The following is a 23347-nucleotide window of genomic DNA, read 5'->3' on the forward strand; positions in this document are numbered from 1 at the left end:
AAAAAGCATTCACAAAGGAGTTTCTCTTAAACTGCAGAGGCTGAGATAACACAAGAATTCCTCTGCTCTTCTCCTTTTTTTGAAAGCAACAATGTGCTTCTGTCTCTCTTTTCCACCTTGTTTTCTCATTGAGACCATCAGCCAACGTGTCTCTGAGCTCTGCGGGTAGGAATCAATCACCGGCCGAGGGAGGCCCCTGGACGCCGGCCATTTCCTGCCATCCCTTACTCAGCAAACCAGCAAAGCTCAGCAGCGGTGGACAGGACTGTACACAGCTGTAAGTATGGTCTCACCAGGACAGCAACGTCCCCGCGGCTGCAGGAAAATAACTGCTCTGAAGCCTGACAGCAGTGACGGAAAATTCTCCTCATGAGTCCAAGACCAAGGTCCTAACTGGAGAAGCAATTCGTTGCCAAAGAGCCACTCGTGTGGTTAGAATGAGATCTTCCTTTAAGTCCTGCAGAGCGATAAATCTTCATCTTTTCATCACAGTCATCATCACACATAATGTTTTTCATGTCATAACATAAATATCTGGAAGTGTTGATATTGTTTTCTATTGTTTAGGAAGGGGTAATGAATTTGCCCTTTTTTGCTTCTCCATACATTGACTTCATTGTGATTTTTATAACATTTGTTTGATTTGACTTCAAATCAAACCAACATTTTTTTTTTTTTAATGTAAGCTTTATAAGTTTAAGCTCAAACAGGAAGTCTCTGCTTTGCTCTCATTGTGTTTGTGAAGGAAACAACACATGAAATTTTAGTGGATTTTTTCTATATATCTTTTTATCCACTGTTGATTTTTTTTTTTCTTCCTTTTTATTGCGTTGCTGTAACAAGTGAATTCGGAGTGGGCTAAATATAGCCTTATCTTATCTTAGTTATCTAATCTTAAAGTTTTGTCTGTATCAGCTGCATTGGCAGCTTTCAAACAGCAGGGGGCGCCAGACTTCAATGAAAACTCTTAATCTTTCTCTAATCTTTTCCCAGGGCTCATTTAATTCCTCTGCCATCCACACACTCACTCTGCGTCTGTGTGTGTTTTAGCGTGTGTGTTCCATCTCCGTGTCTCAGTAAAATGCTCGTGATGGCACACAACATGCAGTCTCTACCAGCATGTTTTACGGCACATCTGCTCTATTAAACATCAGCAGCTGGCAGCCAAAGACATTAATATGAGCAGGGGTGCATGTACCTGCTCAGTATTCTGCATATCTGCATAATCCTCATTCATCCACATCCCTCTGATGCAGTTACTTATTCCACTATTTAATTATAAACAAACTGTCAAAAATCAATAGATTTTTTTTTCCTTTTTTCATTTTCCTCACAGTGGGTTCTTTGTGTAAGCCAATCAATATTCCTACTTTGGCCCTTGGGGGAGGTTAAAAACGATCTATAATAGAATTCAACTCGAGCAGCAGGAATAATAACGAGCCAAACCAATTTCCCACAGGCTAACAGAGAAGTTTAATGCCACTCTTTGCTGTCCCTCGGAGCTTTAAACTCGTAGATTTGTGCACAGAGGCTGGAGGCAGCCTGTGTCCATCAGGCCTTTTAAACTGGAAATGTTGAAAAGGAAGCAGACAGCAGTTAGATGACTTTTATTCTCATGTATTTAGTCAGACACAGCACCAAAGATGAATATATCCAGTTAGAGATGACAGAAAAGACCTTCTCGCCGCACCGTGTCTCATTATACTGACACCTGTGACACCAAACTCTTACAAACAATTAATTTTCTCCCTCATAACCCACCAGTTAGTTAATGAATATTGATGTGGAAAGGGTGCATATCTCTATATCCTTGACCTTGTCATTTATCTCGACTTGCAAGGCAAAGCAGGACCCAGATCAGTATTCCCATCACACGGCATTTGATAAATACTCTCCCTAATTTAGAGGCAAGGCAGATGGTCTAGTTGCTGGCAAAAGAGCTGCAAAATTAGGGCAAAGAAAGAAGTGTATGTCAGCAGCAGCAGCAGCAGCAGCAGCAGCAAGGTGCGCCGTGGAGAGCAAGAGGTAGTGCTGTGTGTCCCAGGAGGAAAGTGGAAAGGAAAAGCCAGTCTGCAATAAACCAGCTGTTTCCTCAAAGAGTGGCAGGCTGCCAGAATACCTGCTGAAGTCAGATAATACAAGAATCAACCAGTTAAGGTGAAAAAGTGACTCAAAACTGTGGAGGAAGCAGAAAGTGACAAAGGAACTGAAGTGAATTTGGATGGCTCCTCCTGAAGAAGTGGATGTACAGTTTGAATACTGAAGATTAATGTGGTGCATATGAATCAGTCTCATCATGATGAGGAAGGAGCTTCATCACTGTGAGATACACTCTGGTTTGCTGAACAGACTGAACTCCAGCAGTCACTGTGAGCACGACTGAAGTGTTCATTTATCCTTTTCCCCAAATCATCTTTCTTCCTGAATCAGAGAGTTTATCTCCAAGACGGTGAGTCTGACATGGAACCAGACACTGCAGCCTGCAAGCTGTCTGCTACTGTCCTGACAGTCAGTCACAGTCAAAGAGGTAACAGGGGCCCACGCGTACAGGAAATTCAGATTTAAATGCCATCGTTTACTCATCACATGCACCAGTAATAGCAGATGCTGTGGACGCAGTTTGAATGTAACCGTTGTTTTTACATCAGAAATGGCCAAATGAACTTATGAGGTGTTTTAAAACATGACAGATTTGGTTTATTTAAAGTTTCATAAATGTGTTTTGAACTTCTAAACAGACCCTGACGCCTTATAAAATTCATATGGTTAGCAAACAATTCGTTTTTGACAAATCCAGCCGACATGAATCAACTCTACCATCCTATCTTCCAGTATTCACTCTCCTTTTAGCTCTGCTTTGGTCTCCATCAGCTGCTGAGAAAGAACATCTGGCTGCTCAGCGGCTTCGTTCCCGCAGCTAGTCGCTAACGTCGTGTGCGGGCTGTTTGCTGAACACTGAGTTTGTCAGAGTTTGTTTCCTGAAAGCAGCCTCCTGAAGAGACAACTGATTCTGAATCAGACAGGAAATGTGCCGTAAAAACAAAACTGGGAGCTGAAAGAGGCCAACGACCTCTGTGGACCTGTGGAGCGGGTGGTTTGTCTCTGAGAGTGACCCCTTTCACATTACATGTAGTCTTTTGATTCATTGGTAATATGAAAAAATATTAATTAGTGGAGCATTAAGCAAAGTCTTCATATAACCAAACATAATTTCATCAATAAATGCACTTGTGCTGTTGTTCCAGCGCTCAGTGGCATTAAGATAATCCAAATCCAAATCCCCAAACTTCTTCCTCCCAGCTGTTGATGTTTGGAAACTTGACTGAAAACAGATGTGTTGAGTTTCACAACATCAAAACTGATCTGAGAGGAAATTTGGGGATTTGGAGAAGTCATGTGATGAGACAGGAGAAGTTCACACTCACCTTGTGATTCACCAGAACTCTACATAGACGGACGGACGGACGGACGGACAGACAGACAGGCAGTGATAGATAGATAGATAGATAGATAGATAGATAGATAGATAGATAGATAGATAGATCTCGAGGGAAATTTGGTGTCAGTGCATCTCCAGCTGAAACCCTGTGATTCTCTCCATCGCACTGCGGCAGAGTGATATCTCGTCTGGGACGAGTCTATCTTCTGGTTTGAGGATTATCGTCTTCTGGCTCGCTGGATGTTTTTCTGAGTCCTCGCGGAGCACAGATGCAAATCTTGGCTTTGTTTTCCAAAAGCACTGCTTGGCTCCAAAGAATATCTTTGTGTGCTTAAAGCCTTCAGAGTGAGATAAAGTTATAAATCAGGAGGGCAGTTTGGGGAATTAGGCCTCTGCTGTGTCAGTCTGCTTTTAATGTTCCTGTCGTATCTCTGAATCAACTCCAATGCATCCAGGCAGCCAGAACATAAAGAGGCTTGAGTCTGATTTAAATATGCCAACTCAAGTAATTATTGTCCCTGTTCACTGATCAGTGATTGATCTCTGAAGGCGATGAACACACCGGACACCCACAGGCCCTGCAGCCGCTCAGATCTTTGACCGTTTCCGGCTGGTGAAGAATATTCGGGTGATAAACGGCACCAGAGCACGCTGTGATGGGTTTAATGAGGATCCCGACGTGTTATGCTGTATCCAAATTGTCTCAGTCAATTTTCCAGTTGAAATTAACATTTTGCAGAACTTTTATTAGCAATTATTCCCCGTGGTTACCCTGGAAGTGTGTGTGAGGGAGACTTTGTGTGAACAGCATATTTCTGTTGACTGGGAGACGAAATTGGATTTTGGTGTTACTGCTGTACTCACCCAGCCTTGGAAGGAAAATATCCAGAAAAATCACAAATGGTGATTTACCTGAGGATTTGAACAGCTGTGCAGGTAAGAGGGGGGCATGACTGGAAGACTCTCACCTGGATGGATGATGTGCCTCCGGTGTGCTGAAGTGCTTTTGAGCAAGACCCTAAAACTGGTCTTTGATAATGCTGTTTTTTTTTCTCTAAACATGAATAAAACCAGAAGGAGTGTTCTCACAATCAAGACTTTAACACAAATCCTGTGAAACCATCGCATTTCCTTTCTTTATTGTGACTGCTATGAATTTCCATTTTCATGAATATCAATGAAACTGCTGCTACACCTGTTTAGAAAAGTGATTCAACGTATTGGAGGTGAAGGGATGCGCTTAAATGAATGCACCTTAGACTTGGCATTTTTATGGTACTTGATTTTGTTGTAACACCCCCAACCTCAATCTCAGAGAGTGGGTCTTATTCTTCGACCAAGCTCCTGTAATAATAATAATAATAATAATAACCCCTCCTTTGGGACTCTATTGTGAGTCTTGCACATCTGCTACATGCTTCACGAGGAAACTGGCTGCAGGGAAACGCGCTGAGGCCGCGCTGCAGACGCACGCGGCTGCTTTGTCTCCGCACAGTGTCCGCGCCTGCTGCGTGCCTTTGACGTTTAAAGGGAACTGCCCCTTTAACCGCGTGGCCGTACTGCTCATGCTCGGGGCTTAGTGCAGGAGTTTCCCCGTCAGAGACCAGCTGTGGACCGGAGAGCTACAGCAGACGGAGCAGTGAGAGACTGGCACCGCTCCGGGAGAGCTGCGACTGTCGCATCTTCTGCTCACAAACGCGGGCAGAGGGCACGTCTTTGTCTGCGAGCATCCCGCAGGAGAGCAGCACGCCGATCAGCTGAGCTCCGAGCTTTTATTCTGTCTCCGGGATTACAGCCTGTGACGTTGAGGCGGGATCGTCCGGTCACGGTCGTGTTTACATCGGAACCTTGCCCACGGTGGAAGTTATCTGCTGGACTTGTGCGGACGCGCCGCTCAGCGCTAAACGTGGTTGTCTGTGTTTGTGTCTCTCAGGACGGATGGGTCCGATCGGAAGTGCGTGCGCAGTGTTTTTAAGGTCGAAAGTGTCTCCATCAAAGTTTCATGCCTTTGTCCTGTCCCGCAGCTTCTTCCTCGCCGCTCGGCATGTTCTGACAGTGCGTAATTACTGTTTTCCACAGGCGTCACAGGTAGGCTACCTGAGCCTGCCCACACCGCTGCTGATGACAGCACATCGCCTCACGGCGTGAGGTGACAGGTCGTTTTCTGCTTCGGGACTGAAGCCTCTTAAAAAGACACTCCTCGTCCATCATGGATGATGTTGGGAGGGTCCGTCTATGCACCTGGACCAAGTCGTCCAAAAGGAGCGCCCGGCACGTGCTGAAAACATACCTGGGAGTATTTGTGATGCTTCATCTCGTGCTTCACACCGAAGCCTCCTCAGTGTCCAAGTCCTGCGATAAAAGCTGCTTTTCAGGGAAGTGCATCAACGGGACCTGCGTGTGTGACCACGGGTGGGTCGGGGATCAGTGCCAGCACTGCCAGGGAAGATTCAAGTAAGTTGGTCCTTTCTATGACATCATCTCACCTGCCAGGTTATTATTTGTATCACTGTTGTGTTGAGCAAAATCCGAAACTGGCATTATGTGTTTGACCAGTGGTCCCTGTAAGCTGTGTGAGTGGCAGGTTGGTGACACACACGTTCATCCAGTGTAGCCCATAATGTCAGCTGTCTCACCTGCTGTGGGTTACCTGCTTGACTGGGTTCAGTGAGTAAGAGTTAATGACTGCTGTCTGTGTCTTTGTTGTAGTTAAAGTGAAGTCCTGTGGACATTACCTGGCTCTGTTGGCAGATTGTATGAGGGGCAATTAATGCCACAGCAAAACAAAGCCCAGGCCCCTGAATGCTCTGTGCTCTCTGGTGCTGCTTGATTTATTATTCAGAAACAGATGAAGCTGGCTGATGTATCTGTGTGTATTAAACCAAAATCCTCAGAGGGGGACACCACACGAGGCGGTCACACCTGTGCATGAGCACGTTGGAGATAAGTGGAAGTGACTGCACAGGTTCAGCTGGTTCAATTCAAATATGAGCGCAAACACTTTTCTAAATATGACAGCATGTAATTTTAATGCCCAGGCGGCAGATTGCTGCCTGCTGCTCGGAGTGAACGGAGCCCAGTGACTGCCTCACTGTCACTTCAGAGCACCACACAGGCTTAAAAAGCCTCCATCCAGCAGTTGCTCTTAAAAAATAGATCAGGACTCAGAGGCTGCATGGCTGATACACTGCCTGTGATCCCAGAGCACGTTCTGCCTGTTTGAAAGCAGGTACAGCCTGAACTCGGTGGCCATTCACGAAGTTTTAAGCAGCGGAGGACTGTGATGTTTTCACCCATCCTCTTCTTCACTCTGCTGAAACTTTGCAGGAAAAGACTTCAACCATCAATCATAATTTATTTTAATTTGACTTGTAACAAAGCAGTTTGGCTTTTTGTCTCAGACTGAGCTGTGACTTAAGATATTTTCTATCTGCGAGCAGGATGACAGCTCAAGCAAGATCAGCTTTGGCCGTTCCTGAGCCATTATTTTGAAAATTCAAAGGAAATTCAGCCGTGCAGTACTGAAATGTCTGCAGTGACGACGCCTGCTCTCTAACGTCGATGCTCACACAGTTGAGTAAACGTAGCTCAGTGACATTTTGAAATTCGTATTCGAAGCTTTTGTCCATTTCATTAAATCCCAAATAAAGATGTTTTCAGACACTGTTATCAGATTTTTCTGTTTTTTCTCCATCTGACAGAAAGATCTCCCTCAGGTATCATAGTGGCCTGAATATGAGATCGTGCTTTTTTCTAGAGACAAAATGTTCTTTTATGTGTTGAGTGTAGTACTGTAACACCGGCTCCTGCAGAGTGTTGCATTGTGGGTTGTTTGTAGCTTTAATGTTGCTACGTTAGCAAGTTTCTTCGTGTGTTTACAGCATGGCTTTTTGAGTTAATTGTAACTAAAAGTGTTTTTTTTTAACTCTGTGGGAGTTTCTGACAGCTGATTTAATGTGTTTGCTGCCAAAGAGGAAATGACAGAGTGAAGGTGATGAGTGAAAACACCTTGAACGCGTCTCCTGACGTCTTAACTGCAGGGAAGAGAATCATAAAGCCACCAAGAAGTGACCAACACACAAGCATATACAAGTATTTCATCTTTACCTTTTACAAGAGAAATGACTTCAGAGAGCGTTGACGCTGTTTGGAACGAGATAATCAGGGTCGTCTTATATTCAGGCTCCAGGCGCATCCTGCATGTGGTCTGTTTAGAGGTGTTATCATCCTGAACAGCTTAACTGTGCAGTGGCATTAATCACCCCTCATACCCTCCGGAGAGGATGACGTTACCTTGTCACATCCACCTACAGCCTGGTCTGCACAGTAAGGACAGAGAGGTGGCAGGACTTCAGTCTTATATTTTCTCTCTGGAGGATTGTATCGATCTCCCCAGTCGATGTGATTGTTGTGAGAGTGGTGAACAGAACAGGCTGTGGGCCGGACAACAGACAAACCAATGCATCAGGGACGAGCTTTTCTTGTGGCTGCATAGTAGCATGATTGTGTCCATTAATACTGAGTACTTGTCACGTGCACACACACACTGTGACACCGTGCACGGCTCTCTCAGAAAGGCAGAATAACCGTGAAGCTTATCACTCAAACACACTATAAGCCTAAAATCTACATGTGAGCAAATTGTATTGTTTGCAGGAAAAAGCCTCTTGAGACGCATCAGCTCGTTTTGGAAGATATTCCACTGGTTACTGAGCGCCGTGAACAGTGCACGAACAAAGATGAGAACAAAAAGGGAAAAAAGAGACCACCTGCTCCACACAGATACAGAGAAAAATGAAAGTGACAGTAAAATGTAGGCAGCAGAGTGGCTGCTTACAGAGAAGTTTTATTTTCACAACCTTTTCTCCAGTGTTAGAAAAAGGACAACACAGATAACAAGTGATGAAAATATAAGTGTCTGTAACATGGACGTCCACAGAAACATGCAGTGTGTCTCTTAGTGCAGTGGTAACATCAGGTCGACACCAAACTTGATGCTAACGCGTTGGTAATGCTATGCTTCAACACACGGTGCATCAGCTTTAAATACTGCAGGTGACTGGGGAAGCAGCAGCAGCCACCTTGAGCCGGTCAGACAGACAGGTTGTCACTGCGGTGTGGTTGAGCCTTGATGACATCAGCCAGGTGAACAATATCTTTCCTACTGTGTGCGTCTCCACATGCTCATTGTGCAGCACGATTTGGGATTTTGGACTTCGGTTTACTCTTTGTTGTGCAGTCCGTTGCACATGTGCATTGTGATGCGTTCGTGTGCTGTCGGAGTTACCAGAACTACTTTTTTGTTAACTGTGTGAAAGTCAAAATCCAAGTCGTAATTATGACTGTGAAAGTATTTTCTGAATATATCTGAGTTAATAATACAAAGTCCATTCTTCAACGTCATGAAATCCTAATATAACTGACACAGTGTTACATTATGAATGCACAGTGTTTTAAATTCCCATAAAATTTACATTAAGACGTCTACATGCATATAAAAATGTCTTCTCCCGGCTCTCACAAACATCAACATACGTGAACTCGGCCCTGTTCAGTCTGTTGTATTCTGTCCTTTCTATTCCTTTATCTTATTAGAAACCATGCTGTGATCCACCTGAAAAGCGTCCACTCCACCGCTCTCTGGGGGGCGGAGAGCGAGACAAATCTCCCCGTCAACAACCAATATTGTAGGAACGCTGCTGTCCAGATAGTTGTGTCATCTAAAGGCCTCACAGCACTCGTGGCTACATCAGCTGTGTCTATTAGTGAGGACAGGACATTACTGGAGAGCAGGAAGGGACCTGTGCTTCAATACCACTGCTGTGCTCTGAAGATACTCAATACTGAAGCCTCAGCGCACACACACACACACACACACACACACACACACACACACACACACACACACACACACACACCTCTGTTGTGTCTCATATCCACACAGACAGATCCAATAAAGGAGAAATAGGGAGCAGATTCTTTCTATTGATTTAAGGTATTGGTGTTCGCTGTAGTTTTATTGGTCCACAGTCTCACCCTTTGTTTTCCACTGGCGTTCTCTCTTCCCTGTTTTTCCTCCGCTGCTCTCACTCTCTTTGTTCAGACTAGATAACGTCTTGCTTGTTCTCACATACAAAACACACACACGCACAAGTCACACTAACACGCACACGCACGAACACACAGAATTCAGTCTGAAGCAGATGTGGAGAATTAAGTGACGATGTCGAGATAATGAGAAGACTGGTCAGCAGCCCCAAACACACCCTTGACTTTAAAATCCAATTATTTCAGAAAAGAAATCCTTCTCTCGCCCTCTCTCTCGTTCTCCTTCCTCTTTCTTGTGTTAATAGGCCTCTAATTGCCGCAGCGTTTGTGAAGCTTTGAGGCATTTTCAAACAGGACTCTGATGGTAAAATTCAGTTATTTATTTATTTCCTTCCCTGCGTTTGGACCCTTTGAGTCAGTGTCCCCTCTCGCTAACACAGTGTATTTATGTGAGAGCTGTTTGTCACAGTCCAACAGATACATGGCACCACCTCCCACAGCAAACTGTATGGACGTCTTCTTATTCGCTGTCCCTCCAGTGAAGTTGTGGTTAAAATGACGTAGCTATAACGTCTCCGTCACAGCTGAAGTAATATTTTTTGGCCGGTCATTTTTAATAGGTTTTTGGTCAGATGCCTGAAATAAGAGTTTCATGTTTTGTTCTGCAACATAAAAAACGCCAGCCGTGAACTTTGAAGCTCTTTCATGTCTAAAACAAGGTGGCGACATCAGATTTATACTCGCACTAATGCAAACTCAAACTTTCCTCCTTGTGGATTTATCGGTGTATAGTAATGTTTGTATGCTGTCGTGTAAGTTGGTAGAAAGCTTTGTGATGGTGACGTTGAAGTCGTGTGACCGTGATGTAGCTCATTTTTAGCCTGATGTTAGCGTTATATTTCTGGCTTTGCATGTATGCTTCAAAAATCCTCAAAGCGTTATTGTCTTCGTGAAGATCAGCTTGTAATGTGTAACGTTTGTTTAAAGTAGAGCTCATTTCTGCAGTAAAACAAAGTGCAGTGGAAACATCTCTGTCGAGGGAACCAGGGTGACGCTATCGTCGATGGCCAAGTCACTCTGGAAGAGGAGATTTTAATTTTAATGAGGCATTTACCTACTTAAGGATATGTATGTATGGGACGTAACCCCGAGTCTGAGGCGTCGACAGCAAGCGCTTTGTGTGATGTCTGTGGACGCTCAGTAATCCAGGTCATGGTTATCCAAGGAGGCTTGAATGAAGGGCAGCCTGGGCTTCTTCAGGTCTTACTGGCTGGTGGGGAGTCCCAGGTATTTATCCACGGGTCCATCTTGGTAACTTTTCGATGTGGCATAACATCATCACACCCCTTCCTGCTTTGACATCGGCCGTTTTCATCCGTTTGAAAGGACTCCAGGTGCTGCTGCTTTTCTTGTGAAGTAGAGCTGCTGCAGCTCTGAGTTGGTTGCAGGGGAGTCCGCACTGCAGCTGTACAAAAACTTCTGGAAACATTTTTGTGGTTGGATTATCTGCAATATTAAGATTCTGTCTGCATTTTTAAAACATGACGTCAGGAATCTTAAGGTAGGAGCATTTCGCGGCTTCACACATTTTTAAGTCAGCTGCTTGGCAGAATCAACAGGATCGAATCTTAAAAGTCTGCACACTCACCCCTTCAGGGCTGCCGACTGCGGCAGCCAAGCGACACTTTCAGGTAGGAGCTTTTCATCGGACTAAATAGGTTACCTGTTTGTCCTCCATTAACCTCACGGAGGCTATGAGGCACTCGCAGACCGACGTGACGGTGGCGTCTGGCAGTTTCAACTGTCTAAAGCAGCACATCAAAGTGAATCTGTTTGCCTAAGGTTTGTGCAAGTATAAACCGCTGCATTAATCTCACTTTGTCTCTTGCATGCTAAGTGCAGGCAGCCAGAAACACTCGAGGCTATGGTGAAATGAATTCACACCGATCAAACATTTTGAGCCAGTATCTCCCAGCAGAGATGCAGCAGGGGGTTCTGGAAAAGGATGTTGATGGTGCTAATTGATAGAGGAGAGAAAGAATAAAATAAATGTGTTGCCTCCCTCGTCGGTGGCGAGCTGTTGTAAAGCCATCGCTCAGTGTTCAGAAGCCACAATGGAGGTTTTTGCTTCTCAGACAGCTGGAGCCGAGTAAGCTGTATTTATCACTCTGGAGCCTGATAAATGGACTGAGGCGACTCAGAGTTCAGACAACACTCTGCAAGATGGGATTTAAAAATTTACCACCTCAAGTCAGTCAGCAGAGTCACTGCCATGAAAATAAACTCCACCTGTCGTTCTTCAGAGAGAAATAGAAATACATAAAGCGCTGTATTTATTTCCAAAATGGGATTACAGTTTGGCATTGAACCCCTCCACTACATGTCTGATTTAATCTGCCTGCTAATACCGTGAGTGCAGTTTAGATGTTATGGTGGCACCGAAATCCTATTACATGACGTTGGAGCCTATTAGGGTTCCTCTTTATCTGTCCACATGACTTCTGTGTGCGGCAGCAGTACCAAAGTCATGAAGTTTTTCCTTTGTTGGCTCATGAATTTGAGCTTCCGGATCTGATGAAGTTACCAAAGGTGTCAAATGAAGTGAGTAGAATAATAGTGACATCATCATCATATTAGCTATCATAATTGACCTTTAGCCAAACCGTGCTAGCTTAGTAAAGGTAAGTAGGCTAAGATTTGCATTCCTCCACATGTTGATGTGTGCATGAGCGATACTCGATATCTCAAGACTTTGGAGGGTGACGTCTGTTTTTTAGTCTTTAAAAACACAAGAGCAAACATGAACAACGGATTAAACTTTGTCTCTATCTACTGCAAATGTTAGCATGTCTGGCTAACTGTCTGTGTTGTGTCAAAGGCGATGTTATTAGCTTTCTACATTATTTCACAGGTTACCTGTCCAGGGCCGACACATCCATTTTCTTTTTGACATCACGAAATGTGTGTTTGTCCAGAGCTTTGATGCACGTCAGCACTGGGAAATAAACAGATCACCAGACAGAATCACCAACTTTATATCACTCTGTGAAATACTGTTCAATGACAGCGTTTTTTTATTTTCTGCTGCTCAGTTTTGGGTTAAAAAGGTCAGACGTTAGCTGTTGATGTGGATGACACGTGAACTCTGGTCCACCACATGAAAGTGCTTCATCACTCCAGCCTCCATGTCCTTGTCTTCCTCCTCACTACATGGCAGACACCCTCCTGGGCCCCGAGTGTCGCCTTTGAAACTCAAAGTTGGACGTAATTCATAGGGATACTGAGACGAAACAAGCCGTCCTGGATGTATGGACGTCCCTCGACACCACCAGTGTTTGCTGCCCTTTACTTTCAATCCCTTTGCTTTAGACAGACCATCATGCATTTCTTCAAGCTGTTTTTATATTAAGTCTTCTTAAATGTCCCACATGTGGATGCAGGAGAAATGTGTTTGTTCCTGAGTGGCTCGCCTACATATTGTAAACAAGCTGAACCTGGACGCTGATGTTTCTGTGACAGGAGAACATTTTGAATGCGTTAAGTGAAGATTTATGTGTTGCAGCAGACAGGACATCCTTCTTAAAAGATGATATAGCACGCTGATCATGTTTACAGTACATCTACAAATATGCTGGGATGTGAAAGTGAAGCTCTGCGATGCCTGAAGAGAAACACAAAGAAGCCATTCAAGGACAAAACAACCACACGAGTGAGAGACAGGCTGAGTGGAGACAGAATAGAGTGCTTTTCTGACATCAGAGTCATCATCTGCTGACACGAGCTCCAGCCCCTGTGTGTGTGTGTGTGTGTGTGTGTGTGTGTGTGTGTGTGTGTGTGTGTGTGTGTGTGTGTGTGTGTGTGTGTGTGTGTTTGTGGTTAAGCCTCAGGCGGTGTGCAGTGATGATGACACAGCTCGTGAGCTGAAGTTGCCTTTGCACTGTTGAGTTGTTGGGTGTGTTTGTGTTTGTTGTGTGTGTGTGTGTGTGTGTGTGTGTGTGTGTGTGTGTGTGTGTGTGTGTGTGTGTGTGTGTGTGTGTGTGAAAGCATGTAAGTGTTTGGGAGGAGGAGCATCAGACAGCCATCTGTCCAGTGTGTGCTAATCCTGCTATGATGAGAGTGAAAGCAAGGGCAACGTGCGCGCACACACACACACACGCACACACACACACACACACACACACACACACACACACACACACAGTTGGATCGGTGGGTGTATTACATGAATCATAACCTCCCGTGTTCCTCCCTCAGGCTGCAGCAGTTTCAGAGACATGGCAAAGGTCTGTTCTTCTGACATCATCATCATGGGACAGAGAGTCCCCGCTGACTCTGGATCTGTAACTGCATTAAAAAAGGCTTCAAAGGGAAACTCTGGCTGTGACTGAACTGATTCCCTCACAGTTTCTTTTCTCAAGCTGATGAAATATGACCAGAATATTTTCACTTGTCACAGTGTTTTATGGCGAAGTGATTAGTTCGCCGACAGAAAACTCAGACAGCAGTTTGGATTTGTTTATCAGGCTGAAAGAACAAAGTCAGATGTGAGAAATTACGTGTCTGAGTTCTGTGAACTAAAGCTCAGCCATCAGGTTTAAAGACACATTGAAATATGATGATTAGATATTAGTAGCTTTTGCCTCACCTGCAAGGACACGTTTTCTCCAAAGCCCTCTTTGGGGAGACTTTAATTGTGTTTTGTGATTTCATGAGATTCAAAATGGCAGCCTGACAGACAGGATTGGTGTGAATTGGGTGTGGTTGTAAACATGGATTGCCTCCGTCCAGCCAGCTGTTTTATCACAGGAATATAAACAATACATCCAGAATGAGGGGTCATGCTGCACACAGCAAAGGAGGCGGATAAATGTCTCTCACTCAAATCCACATTGTGGTGAGGGTGAAGAGAAATCCGGGTTGGGGTTAGCATCTGGTCTGCAGCGTAACAGTGGCCCCAGAGGGACAGTGATTTAATGACTAAGACAGAGAAAAATGAGACTTATATCTGAGAGGAAGTGAAGGAAATTCATGGAGCGTCCACCATCAGAAGGGTTCATCCTCTGGGGATACAGATGGTTTCAGCAGACACTGAAATCTTGATGCTAGTAGCTCCACAATGGTGAAAGTAGAGGTCACTTAACAAATTTAACAAAAATCTGGCCAATTCTTTTTGAGGCGGCTCTGGACCACAGCAGGAGCAGAGGGTCCGATCATCCAACAGTCTGACCAACAGTATCCAACCAGGGACTCAGAGCTAGTGTCCAGGTCAAAGACGTTTAGTCCAACTCGTCAGGCTCCACTGTTTAAATGGGGCGTCTTCTATAATGTATGAAACACTCAACCGCTTAATTGCACTCAAATATTGAGGAATACATCACCAGTGGTTCCAGGCAGTCTGCAATAAACCTACAACCAGCCAATACATTCAGTCTCTGTCTCATAATGATGATGTCACAACCTCTCCGTCATACCCCACACAGGCTCAGCCGATCAATAGTCATTTGGCCGTGAGCGTACAGTATATACGACCCATTAGACACACTCTCCATCTGCCTCTTCGGTCAGTAATCAGGTTAGTGTTTGTGGGAACGTCGAGTGTCCCTCCATCACTGGATGATCAGACAAGTGTTGAGAGGAAATGTCTTCCATTACTGTACAGCAGAGGACAAAGTTGGCTCATTAGTCTGGCTTTTTGCTCAGGTCCCTGCGTGTGTGTCAAGCTCAGTACGACTGCAGTGATACAGGATGTCCTCCTGGACATCAGGTCATCAGGTGTTTTCATGCCTCTGCGCCGGCGACCGGACGTTCAACGTTTGTCCGTCCCGTTTTCATGAGCGCCAAATCTCAGGAGCGAGTGTGTTTTTTTCAGGCATGTTTGTCATGAATATGTAAAATCTGGGGAGTTCTCTGGAGGCTCACCGGACACTTTGAAGCTGGTATGAGGTGACAGAGGCATTGCTCACTCTGATCACTGATTATTGATCACTGTTCTGTTGTGACAGGAAATGATTTCAGACTCGTGTCACAGATGTCAATCCAGTTACAACTTTTAAACCAACCATGGCTGCTAGTTAGCCTGTGGAGCATCGTACAGCTGCAGCTCTTCTTCTTCTCCTTCTGTTGGCGTCTCTTTAAGTTGCCCACATTTGGATCTAATCTCTCTGTGGATCAGTTTGGACTGCTACCTCTCCAATCAGATCTGTTTCTTGAAAATGTGTTTATGCACAACAAGTTTGGGTTTCCACAGGCCTGTTTGAGACCTCTGTGAATGCACTGCACACTGATCACCTGCCTAGAATGAATATGAGCATATCTTTTATGTGCTGGGGTCTGAGGTTCAACCAAACGTGTTTGCAGCTTCTCACCTGTCAGTTCACTGTGGAAACCTCGAAACTAATCCATAATAAGCTGCTGCCACTTTCTGTCACTCTGGGCCTCTTGTGGCTACATCAAAGCAAAAGCCACACAAAAGGCTCTTTGCTAGAGGGCTTTTATTGTGGCGAGCCACCACAGGAAGTACTGAGTCCACATTAAAAGCAGTCTAGCAAAGGTTTTGTGTGCGTGTGCGAGTCTATCCATCCTTGAACTTGAACTAAGTGTGAGTGAGAGCTGACCTGTTTCTCAGCAGCAGCCACAGAAACATAAATGTCTTAAGTGTGTGTGTGTGTGTGTGTGTGTGTGTGTGTGTGTGTGTGTGTGCGCGCGCGTGCGGGGCAGGTGTGTACTGTGTGTAGATGGTCCTCTGAGTCTCTGGCAGGGAGCATCTCTTTGGATTCAGACCTTCCTCTCTGTTTCTGTCACTCTTCCTCATCTCATCTCGTTGTCTGTATGCGCTCCATGTCTCTCCATCTGTCTCAGCACATGCACACACACACACACACACACACACACACACACACACACACACACACACACACACACACACTCTCTCTCCCTGCGATCCACCCATAGAGAGAGAAGCTCCTCCATCGCCTCTGAAGTGTGATTTCTCACAAATGATTTCATCACTAAAGCATGTGCTGGCTCTGCTGCCCTCTGTGTGTTTGTGTTTCTTTCTCTGTGTGTGTGAGTGTGTATCAACACGTGGTGGGTGGGTGTGTGTGTACAGCGAGTCCAAGGCCTGGATTATTGTGTTCATGTCTGGTTGTTTGCTCATGTTCTCTTGTAACTCTCAGTCCTGTTTGATTTTGCTTTCCTTTTGTTGCCTCTGACGTGATGTTCAGATATGTGTGTGTGTGTGTGTGTGTGTGTGTGTGTGTGTGTGTCTGAGAGGGAGAACACACACACACACACACGCGTACAGTGCCTGCTGAATGCGCAGCCTTTGCCTGAGGGCGAGCAGTCATTTTGTCTTTCCCTGTCACTTTCTGCCAGCTGGCTGGTCAGAGCGTCATGTCTGCTGCAGGTGTGCTCGGTATCACCTGAGGCTGTTATTGTGCTCGGCAGCTTCTCTGCACCTGATTTTAAAAAGAAACCATGAGATATCAACACTTACTGCTGGAAAAGGCTCCATTAAAACGTATCAGTTAATGTGTCTGATATCCAGAGAACATTAAACACTTTGATTTACGCTCAGTCACACACGAGGAGACGCCCGATTGGTCTGTTTCAGTTTTCTTTGGTGGCTGTAATGGACCTTAGATAAGATAAGGTAAGATAAGATAAGATATAACTTTATTAGTCCCATGCCAGAGAGATTGTGTTATTACAGACAGTAGCAAGAATAAAGAGTAAAGAAGGAGAAAAGAATAAAAACAGAAATCAATAAGAAATAAAAAATCAACTATGTATATATGTGCGTTTTCAAAGTCAAAAACAAACAAACAGCTGTTCTCATTCAAGTTAGCAATAATAAATATCCAATTAGTGGGTCAGTTTGTCTATTACAAGGTTTGGAGTGAGTGTGTTCGGTGATTAAAAAGACAGAAACAGTAAATTAATCTAAGACCTTTTCCGACGTTTTGTGTATGTTTGACAGCTCACAGTGTCCATATGTACGGGAAGAGATGAGGTACAACATGCAGCATGGAACTCAAACCAGGGATATTGTGGTTATTTGGTCTGCATCTTAACTACCAGACCAACAGGAAGCCCCACAAACCTATAACCAGTCCCAGGGACATTGGACAGAGTGAGGACATTTTCCCATCATTCATAACCATTTTGATTTCTGTGCTTTTGTTCTGTTTGTGGTTCGTGTTACTGTCAGAGGTCTGATGCAGAGACAGTCAGTGTTTGAGCGAGTGTTTTAGCGCGCACATGTTGGGTGTGGTGTTGGGACACAGGAAACCATCCCATAATATGTCTGAGAGGCTGACAGCATGGGATAGTGATTCCAGTAGTCATGGCAACGCTATACAGCTCTGCAACACACAATAGTGCTTTAATGCGGACCACATGTGATGGGGCTCAGCATTGGGGTGGACACACACGCACACACACACACGCACACACACACACACACACGCACACACACACACGCACACACACACACACACCTCTGCTGCCTGCAGGACACAGTGTATAATCAGCCTGTGGCCTGCCTGGGTGCAAACTCTCTGTAATAATACAGCAGCCTGTTGTCAGACTGGAATAAAGGCTCTGCTTCTGCACACACACGCACACACACACACACACGAATCAGAGGAGATACATGCACTGTTAATACAGAAGACTGACTGACTTCATCGACTTGGGCTGAAGCAGCAGCTGATGGTTCATGTGTTTCTTTAATAAAACAGAAGCCTCTGGCTCATTTCTGCTGTTTGATTGGCTGGTAATGACCAGGTGTGACCAGGTGGGTCATTTCCCTTTACCCTAGCTGAACGCTGCTGCTCGACGTTACCTGACTTCCTCCTTTGCTTTCTCACGAGAAAGTTAACATGTTGTTTTGGGGGACGTCTGATGCTAAATGTCATCTGTCCTTCGTTGTTTCCTGTGAGGAGGCGTCTGAGGGACTCACTGATGCTGTTAGAGTCGGTTCTGTTCTGCAGTCACCAGGAAGCAACAGTCCACAGTGAGAAGTACGGGTGCTCCAGTGGACAAAAAGGACGGCCCAGCTGGAGCAGTGTGTGCATTAGAGGTTAGACTAATCTAACGATCATGATGCTGATCATGTCTGGATCTGAGCTTTAATCTCTGAGGCAGGTGCAGCGTTGGTATAATCTGCAGCTCTGTGACTTTCCTCCCTCATACGACATTTTTAGTTTCCCCGGGATAACCGACCTCGGGGCAGCGGTTAATAGACCGACTCATAAAGTCTATTAACCTTTCGAGTAGAGAGTCATTAGGGAGACGAGTCTTGAGGACGGCTGAGGTTCTGCTGAGGAACCAGCAGAACAGAACCTCAGGACGAGAGGATGAATGTTTGAATATGACTCCGCCGTCCCGCCGAGGCGGACGGGTGAGGCGCAGTCGCCTCATGTGTATGGATGTCCACATCGATATGCAGCCCGCTGTGTGTTTGTGTGTGATAGCACAGGAGGATGTGTGCGTGTGTGTGTGCGTGTGTGTGTGTGTTAGCTTTCTTCCTTTCCTTTGCACTTTCCTCCCTTTCTTCCTTTCTTCTTCTTCTTTGTTTTTCCTCTCCTTTTTCCTCTTTATTGATTGTTTCTTCTCTCCTTTCCCCTTCTCCTCTTTCTGTCACCATTTCCTGCCTCTTTCATTTCTCTTCTTTTCATTGCTTCTGTCCCAGTCTTTCATGTTTTTCTTTCCTTTCTTCTTTTCTTCTCTTTTAAGGTTCTCTCCATTTCTTCTTCCTTTATTTCCTTTTGTCTGGTTTTGTTTTTTCAGCCTGTCTTTTCTGTGTTCTGCTCTGTTTTTCTTTCCCCTCTCCTCACCCCTGTTCTTTATTCTCTTCTTCTCTTCCTTTATTCATTCTTGTTTTCTCAGCTCTTCTGTTGACTCAGTTCTATTTAAACGTGCCATGTTCCTATTAGCTTTGCTTTGACCTTATTTGAGGTACAGGATCCATATGAAGAGCGTGTGTGTGTGTGTGTGTGTGTGTGTGTGTGTGTCAGAGAGAGAGAGAGAGAGAGAGATATTGGAGGGGCTGGCGATGAATGATGCGCCGGTGTGAAAGCCATTGGACCATGACTATACTGTAGGTGATAGAGACCCAGTAACATCAATCATCCACACACTCACACACACACACACACACACACACACACACACACACACACACACACACACACACACTCTCACTCTCTGCTCTCATTATTCCCAGCAGAAGGGCTTTTCTTGATTTTTAATAAAGGATATCTGCAGAGAAGGTCAAGGTTATTCAATTGTTGGTCATTCATCTCCTCTTTTGCTCTCCCTTGACGCGCACACACACATACACACACACACACTACAGATCTCTCAATCTTCACTATTGGCCCAGGCTCGGGGACCCCTGCACCTGGTGTGTGCGTTTGTGTGCATGCTCGTTGGTGTGAACAATGCGGCCGTCATCTCTGGGTTGTCTGGTTATCCATCACTGGCTTTATGTAGCTCTGCTGCTATCTCGTGTGTGTTTCCTCCACTGCGAGAGTCCTGCGCAGCATTCAAGAGGTGTCACAGATAATATTACTTTCTGTTTTATCTGAAGGCTGTTTGAACTAAATACAAGCAGAAAAGGTGTGGAAATTGGAAAGTGGATGTACTGCCAGTGGCTTGATCGTATCGGCGCCGTACATGTGAAATAATGTACGATGGATTCTTGTGACTGCTGGCAGGACAGAGTCAGGACACAAAGCTCTGAGGCGACCGTGGAGAGCAGCGTTAATCTGTTCCCTCGGGGGATGTGAGCTAGAGATTTGTGAGAACTACAGATTATGGAAAAATACGCTGAATTACAAGACTGAATATTTGACGTTTCATCTGCCTTTATGTCCCAACATGTGTGCCGGGCATGAGATGATCCACTCAGGCTGCTGTATGAGGATACCAGCTCTGTTCAATAAGACAGCCTCATTCAAAACGTGTTGGACATTTAAAAGAAGGCACAGTGCTCAAAATCCAACACTCAGAGATGATAGATTTGTTTACAGATGTTGCTAAAAGTAGAGAAAGATGACGTTAGAGAAGTGACAGCAGCTGCCACGCTGGAAAAACAACAACAAAAAGTATTTTCAGTGCTAACAAATGACGTGTTGTTCAGATTTATTACAGTGAAATGGGTTCAAATTGTAAAAACAAGTGCATTCATCTTTGAGAAGTGAGACTGAGGAACTGCTCATAACTGAAATCCTCAATGACAGATTGTATTGACTTTTTCTTAATATAAATAAACACGTCTAAGCCTAGTTAGAGCATCTACAACGATTCATTCTCACAGAGATGAAACAGGACAGCAGCAAACTGTGTGAGTGTGAGAGCTGTGATACTGTTCATGCTGATTGTTGTGCAGCGTTACGCATGTGGAGAACAGCAGTACGCTCACTTGAAGCTAGCGCCACCGTCAGGTTTGCTTAATACTTGAAACAAATGACATTCCCATCACCCTCAGCTGTAGTTCATGATTAGCGTTAATTAGCAGATGTTAGCATGCTAACATGCTAATTTAAGATGTGTTAGCATTTATCTGAAGGCCCAGCTGGAATTCACACCAAAGTGAATGTTTTCACTGTACGTTTCTGCAAACCACAGATTCTGAGGTTTAACATCAGGTGACTGCAAACAGCCTCTCACTTCCATTCACTCAACAAATCATGTAAAATTATGTAAATGTTTCCTGATGAAAGTCTGCGTCCATGTTTGTGACCTGTGATTTGAGACGATCCCGTCTGGTTTGACACCTGGAACAGAAGGCTTTTGATTGAAGAGCAAGGATGAATTAAAGGTTTGGAAAAGTGAGGAGGAGGTTACATACTTGATTTTGCATTAAACATGTCTGCGAGGCAGCGGTGGAGCTCTCTGCTCTGCACTCATTTCACTCGGCTGGTGGTGATGTTACCTCAGAAAAATGAACTTTAATTCCAATCCCTCTGCGGCAGAGTGTCAACTTTCTTCACTTTAATATTTAGAGCTCCTCAAGCAAATGGAATACATGTGCAGAATTAAAAGTAGTGTCTGTTTATTAATTCACAGTAACAGGAGAGGCCTGTCTCTCTGTGAAACCTTTGATCAGCCACCTTCTTTGTGCTTTTTTTCTTGGCTTCATTGAATGGATTTACAGCAGAGGAAGTCAGAGCTGAGGCCTGCAGCAGGAGAACCAGGTCGCCTTCAGCTCGTGATTTCTACACAGTTTGTTCCTTTTCCACCGAGCTGCTCCTTGATTTTGAACGCGATGGCAGATTGATGATTATACCACCTTTAATGGGCCACATTAAAGGTGTTCAGAGGACGGATTCAGACGAGAAGCCAAAGGAAGAAAGTGCCAAAAGGAGAGGTGTTCCCGGGCAGATGGGACGATGGGCGCTGCTGAGCGCAGTCAGGCTGCAGCGGCAGACGGTGAGTTCGGTGTCCAGATTTAGATTTTGGGAGGGTTTCGACTGGCCTGACAGGGAATTCCAGGGTGTTGTGCATTGTTGGGAATTATACGGTTCATTGGAATGAGTCATGGCCATGAGCTGTGTTTTCTAAATATGGTCATATAAGACTATATAGTCGAGGAGGTCTGCTGCTCTTGGAGGATTTTCAAGCGTGTGAGTTTTTATGATTTTTTCTTCTCACACGAGGGAGGACATTTCTGTGAAGTGAGCTCAGTCCTGCACAGCTCCGGCCTCTTTCACAGGCTCCTTTCTGAGGATGTTTAGGAACGGGCGTGCAGCGTGAAGGCTTCAGGTCATGATTAAAGGCTCGGGGAATGAAAACACAGTCGAGTGGTTCAACGCAAACATGTGTGCGTCTTTCTGTTCTGGCCGTGATGTCACTCTCAGCTGACTGGACGCTGTTACTCAGAGTCTGCCTGTGTAGCCGTGTGTGTGTGTGGCTGTGTTTGTTTTGATTATGTGTCACCACGCTGTTGCACAGTCCGGCGGTTAGTGAATGTCTGTCCTGTTGTAGTGGAGGAGCAGGAGGAGAAAATCAATACAACGAGGCTTTTTTCATGCATCCTGGACACTGAGCCGTCAGCTCACCTCCTGACCTCACCTCCTCTGTCCTTATAGGGGACTGGACAGTCTGCTTAACTTTGGCTGTGTAATGGGCTCATGGATGGAGACACTCAGGGCGTCACTGCACACCGACTGGACACATAAGCCATCAGCTAACACCAGTGTAACTTGATTTCCTTACAGCTGCCATTAAAACCCATGCAATCTTAAATCCGCTGATGCATTAACTGTCCCAAGGCTGTACAGCGTGACAGTAGAGAGTAGAAGTCCATACGTCCGTCTGAGCTGATTTCTGGCCTCTGGCAAAGGCTTCTGGGAGCTGTAGTTGTCTAAGCTTGCCAAGGAATGCCCTTCATCTCCGAGTATGCCTGTAATCTAAAATAACACACGAGTGAGAGACACAGCAGAGAATAAATGAAAGAAATAGAATGAAAAGAGGGAAAATTGATTGATTTTTGCACATCTGAAAACTTTTACTGTTTACTTCTTCGTTTACTTGAGCTAGGCATCTTCTTCCAAGCCTCTTTTCTTGGTTACAGCCACAGGTGTTGATCAGTGAAATAGTCCAAAACTGAGACTCTCCACATGTTTTTAATACACAACACATCAGTTTCCTGGCCTCTGGTGTAATTCTTACACTGTGGCTTCTTTAAATATCTGCTGCCACCTCAGACTAATGGCTGATAGTTCATCTTGTTATATTATCTTAGGAAAAATCCCTCATCCACTAGCAGCTGTTCACATCCTGTAATATGAACTATATGTTTCATTCTTTCACTCTTTCTTTACCATGTTTTATTCATGCTTTCTGCTCTGT

At 44.9% G+C, this 23347-nt stretch overlaps 1 protein-coding gene across 3 annotated transcripts in view; it reads left to right on the plus strand.

The window, feature by feature from the left end:
* Positions 1–5017: 5017 nt before the first annotated feature.
* The window catches only part of atrnl1a (attractin-like 1a), a 212404-nt gene continuing 194074 nt past the window's right edge, over positions 5018–23347 (plus strand). For all 3 annotated transcript variants that reach the window (XR_013077819.1, XM_076743654.1, XM_076743655.1), the window contains exon 1: positions 5018–5893. Coding sequence is in view for 2 of the 3 variants with exons in the window: in XM_076743654.1 (XP_076599769.1) it covers positions 5649–5893 (245 nt within the window). In the remaining variant the exon portion in view is untranslated. The remainder of the gene's footprint in view (positions 5894–23347) is intronic.

This window comes from Chaetodon auriga, chromosome 11 (assembly GCF_051107435.1).
Source record: "Chaetodon auriga isolate fChaAug3 chromosome 11, fChaAug3.hap1, whole genome shotgun sequence".
Classification (NCBI taxonomy): Eukaryota; Metazoa; Chordata; class Actinopteri; order Chaetodontiformes; family Chaetodontidae; genus Chaetodon; species Chaetodon auriga.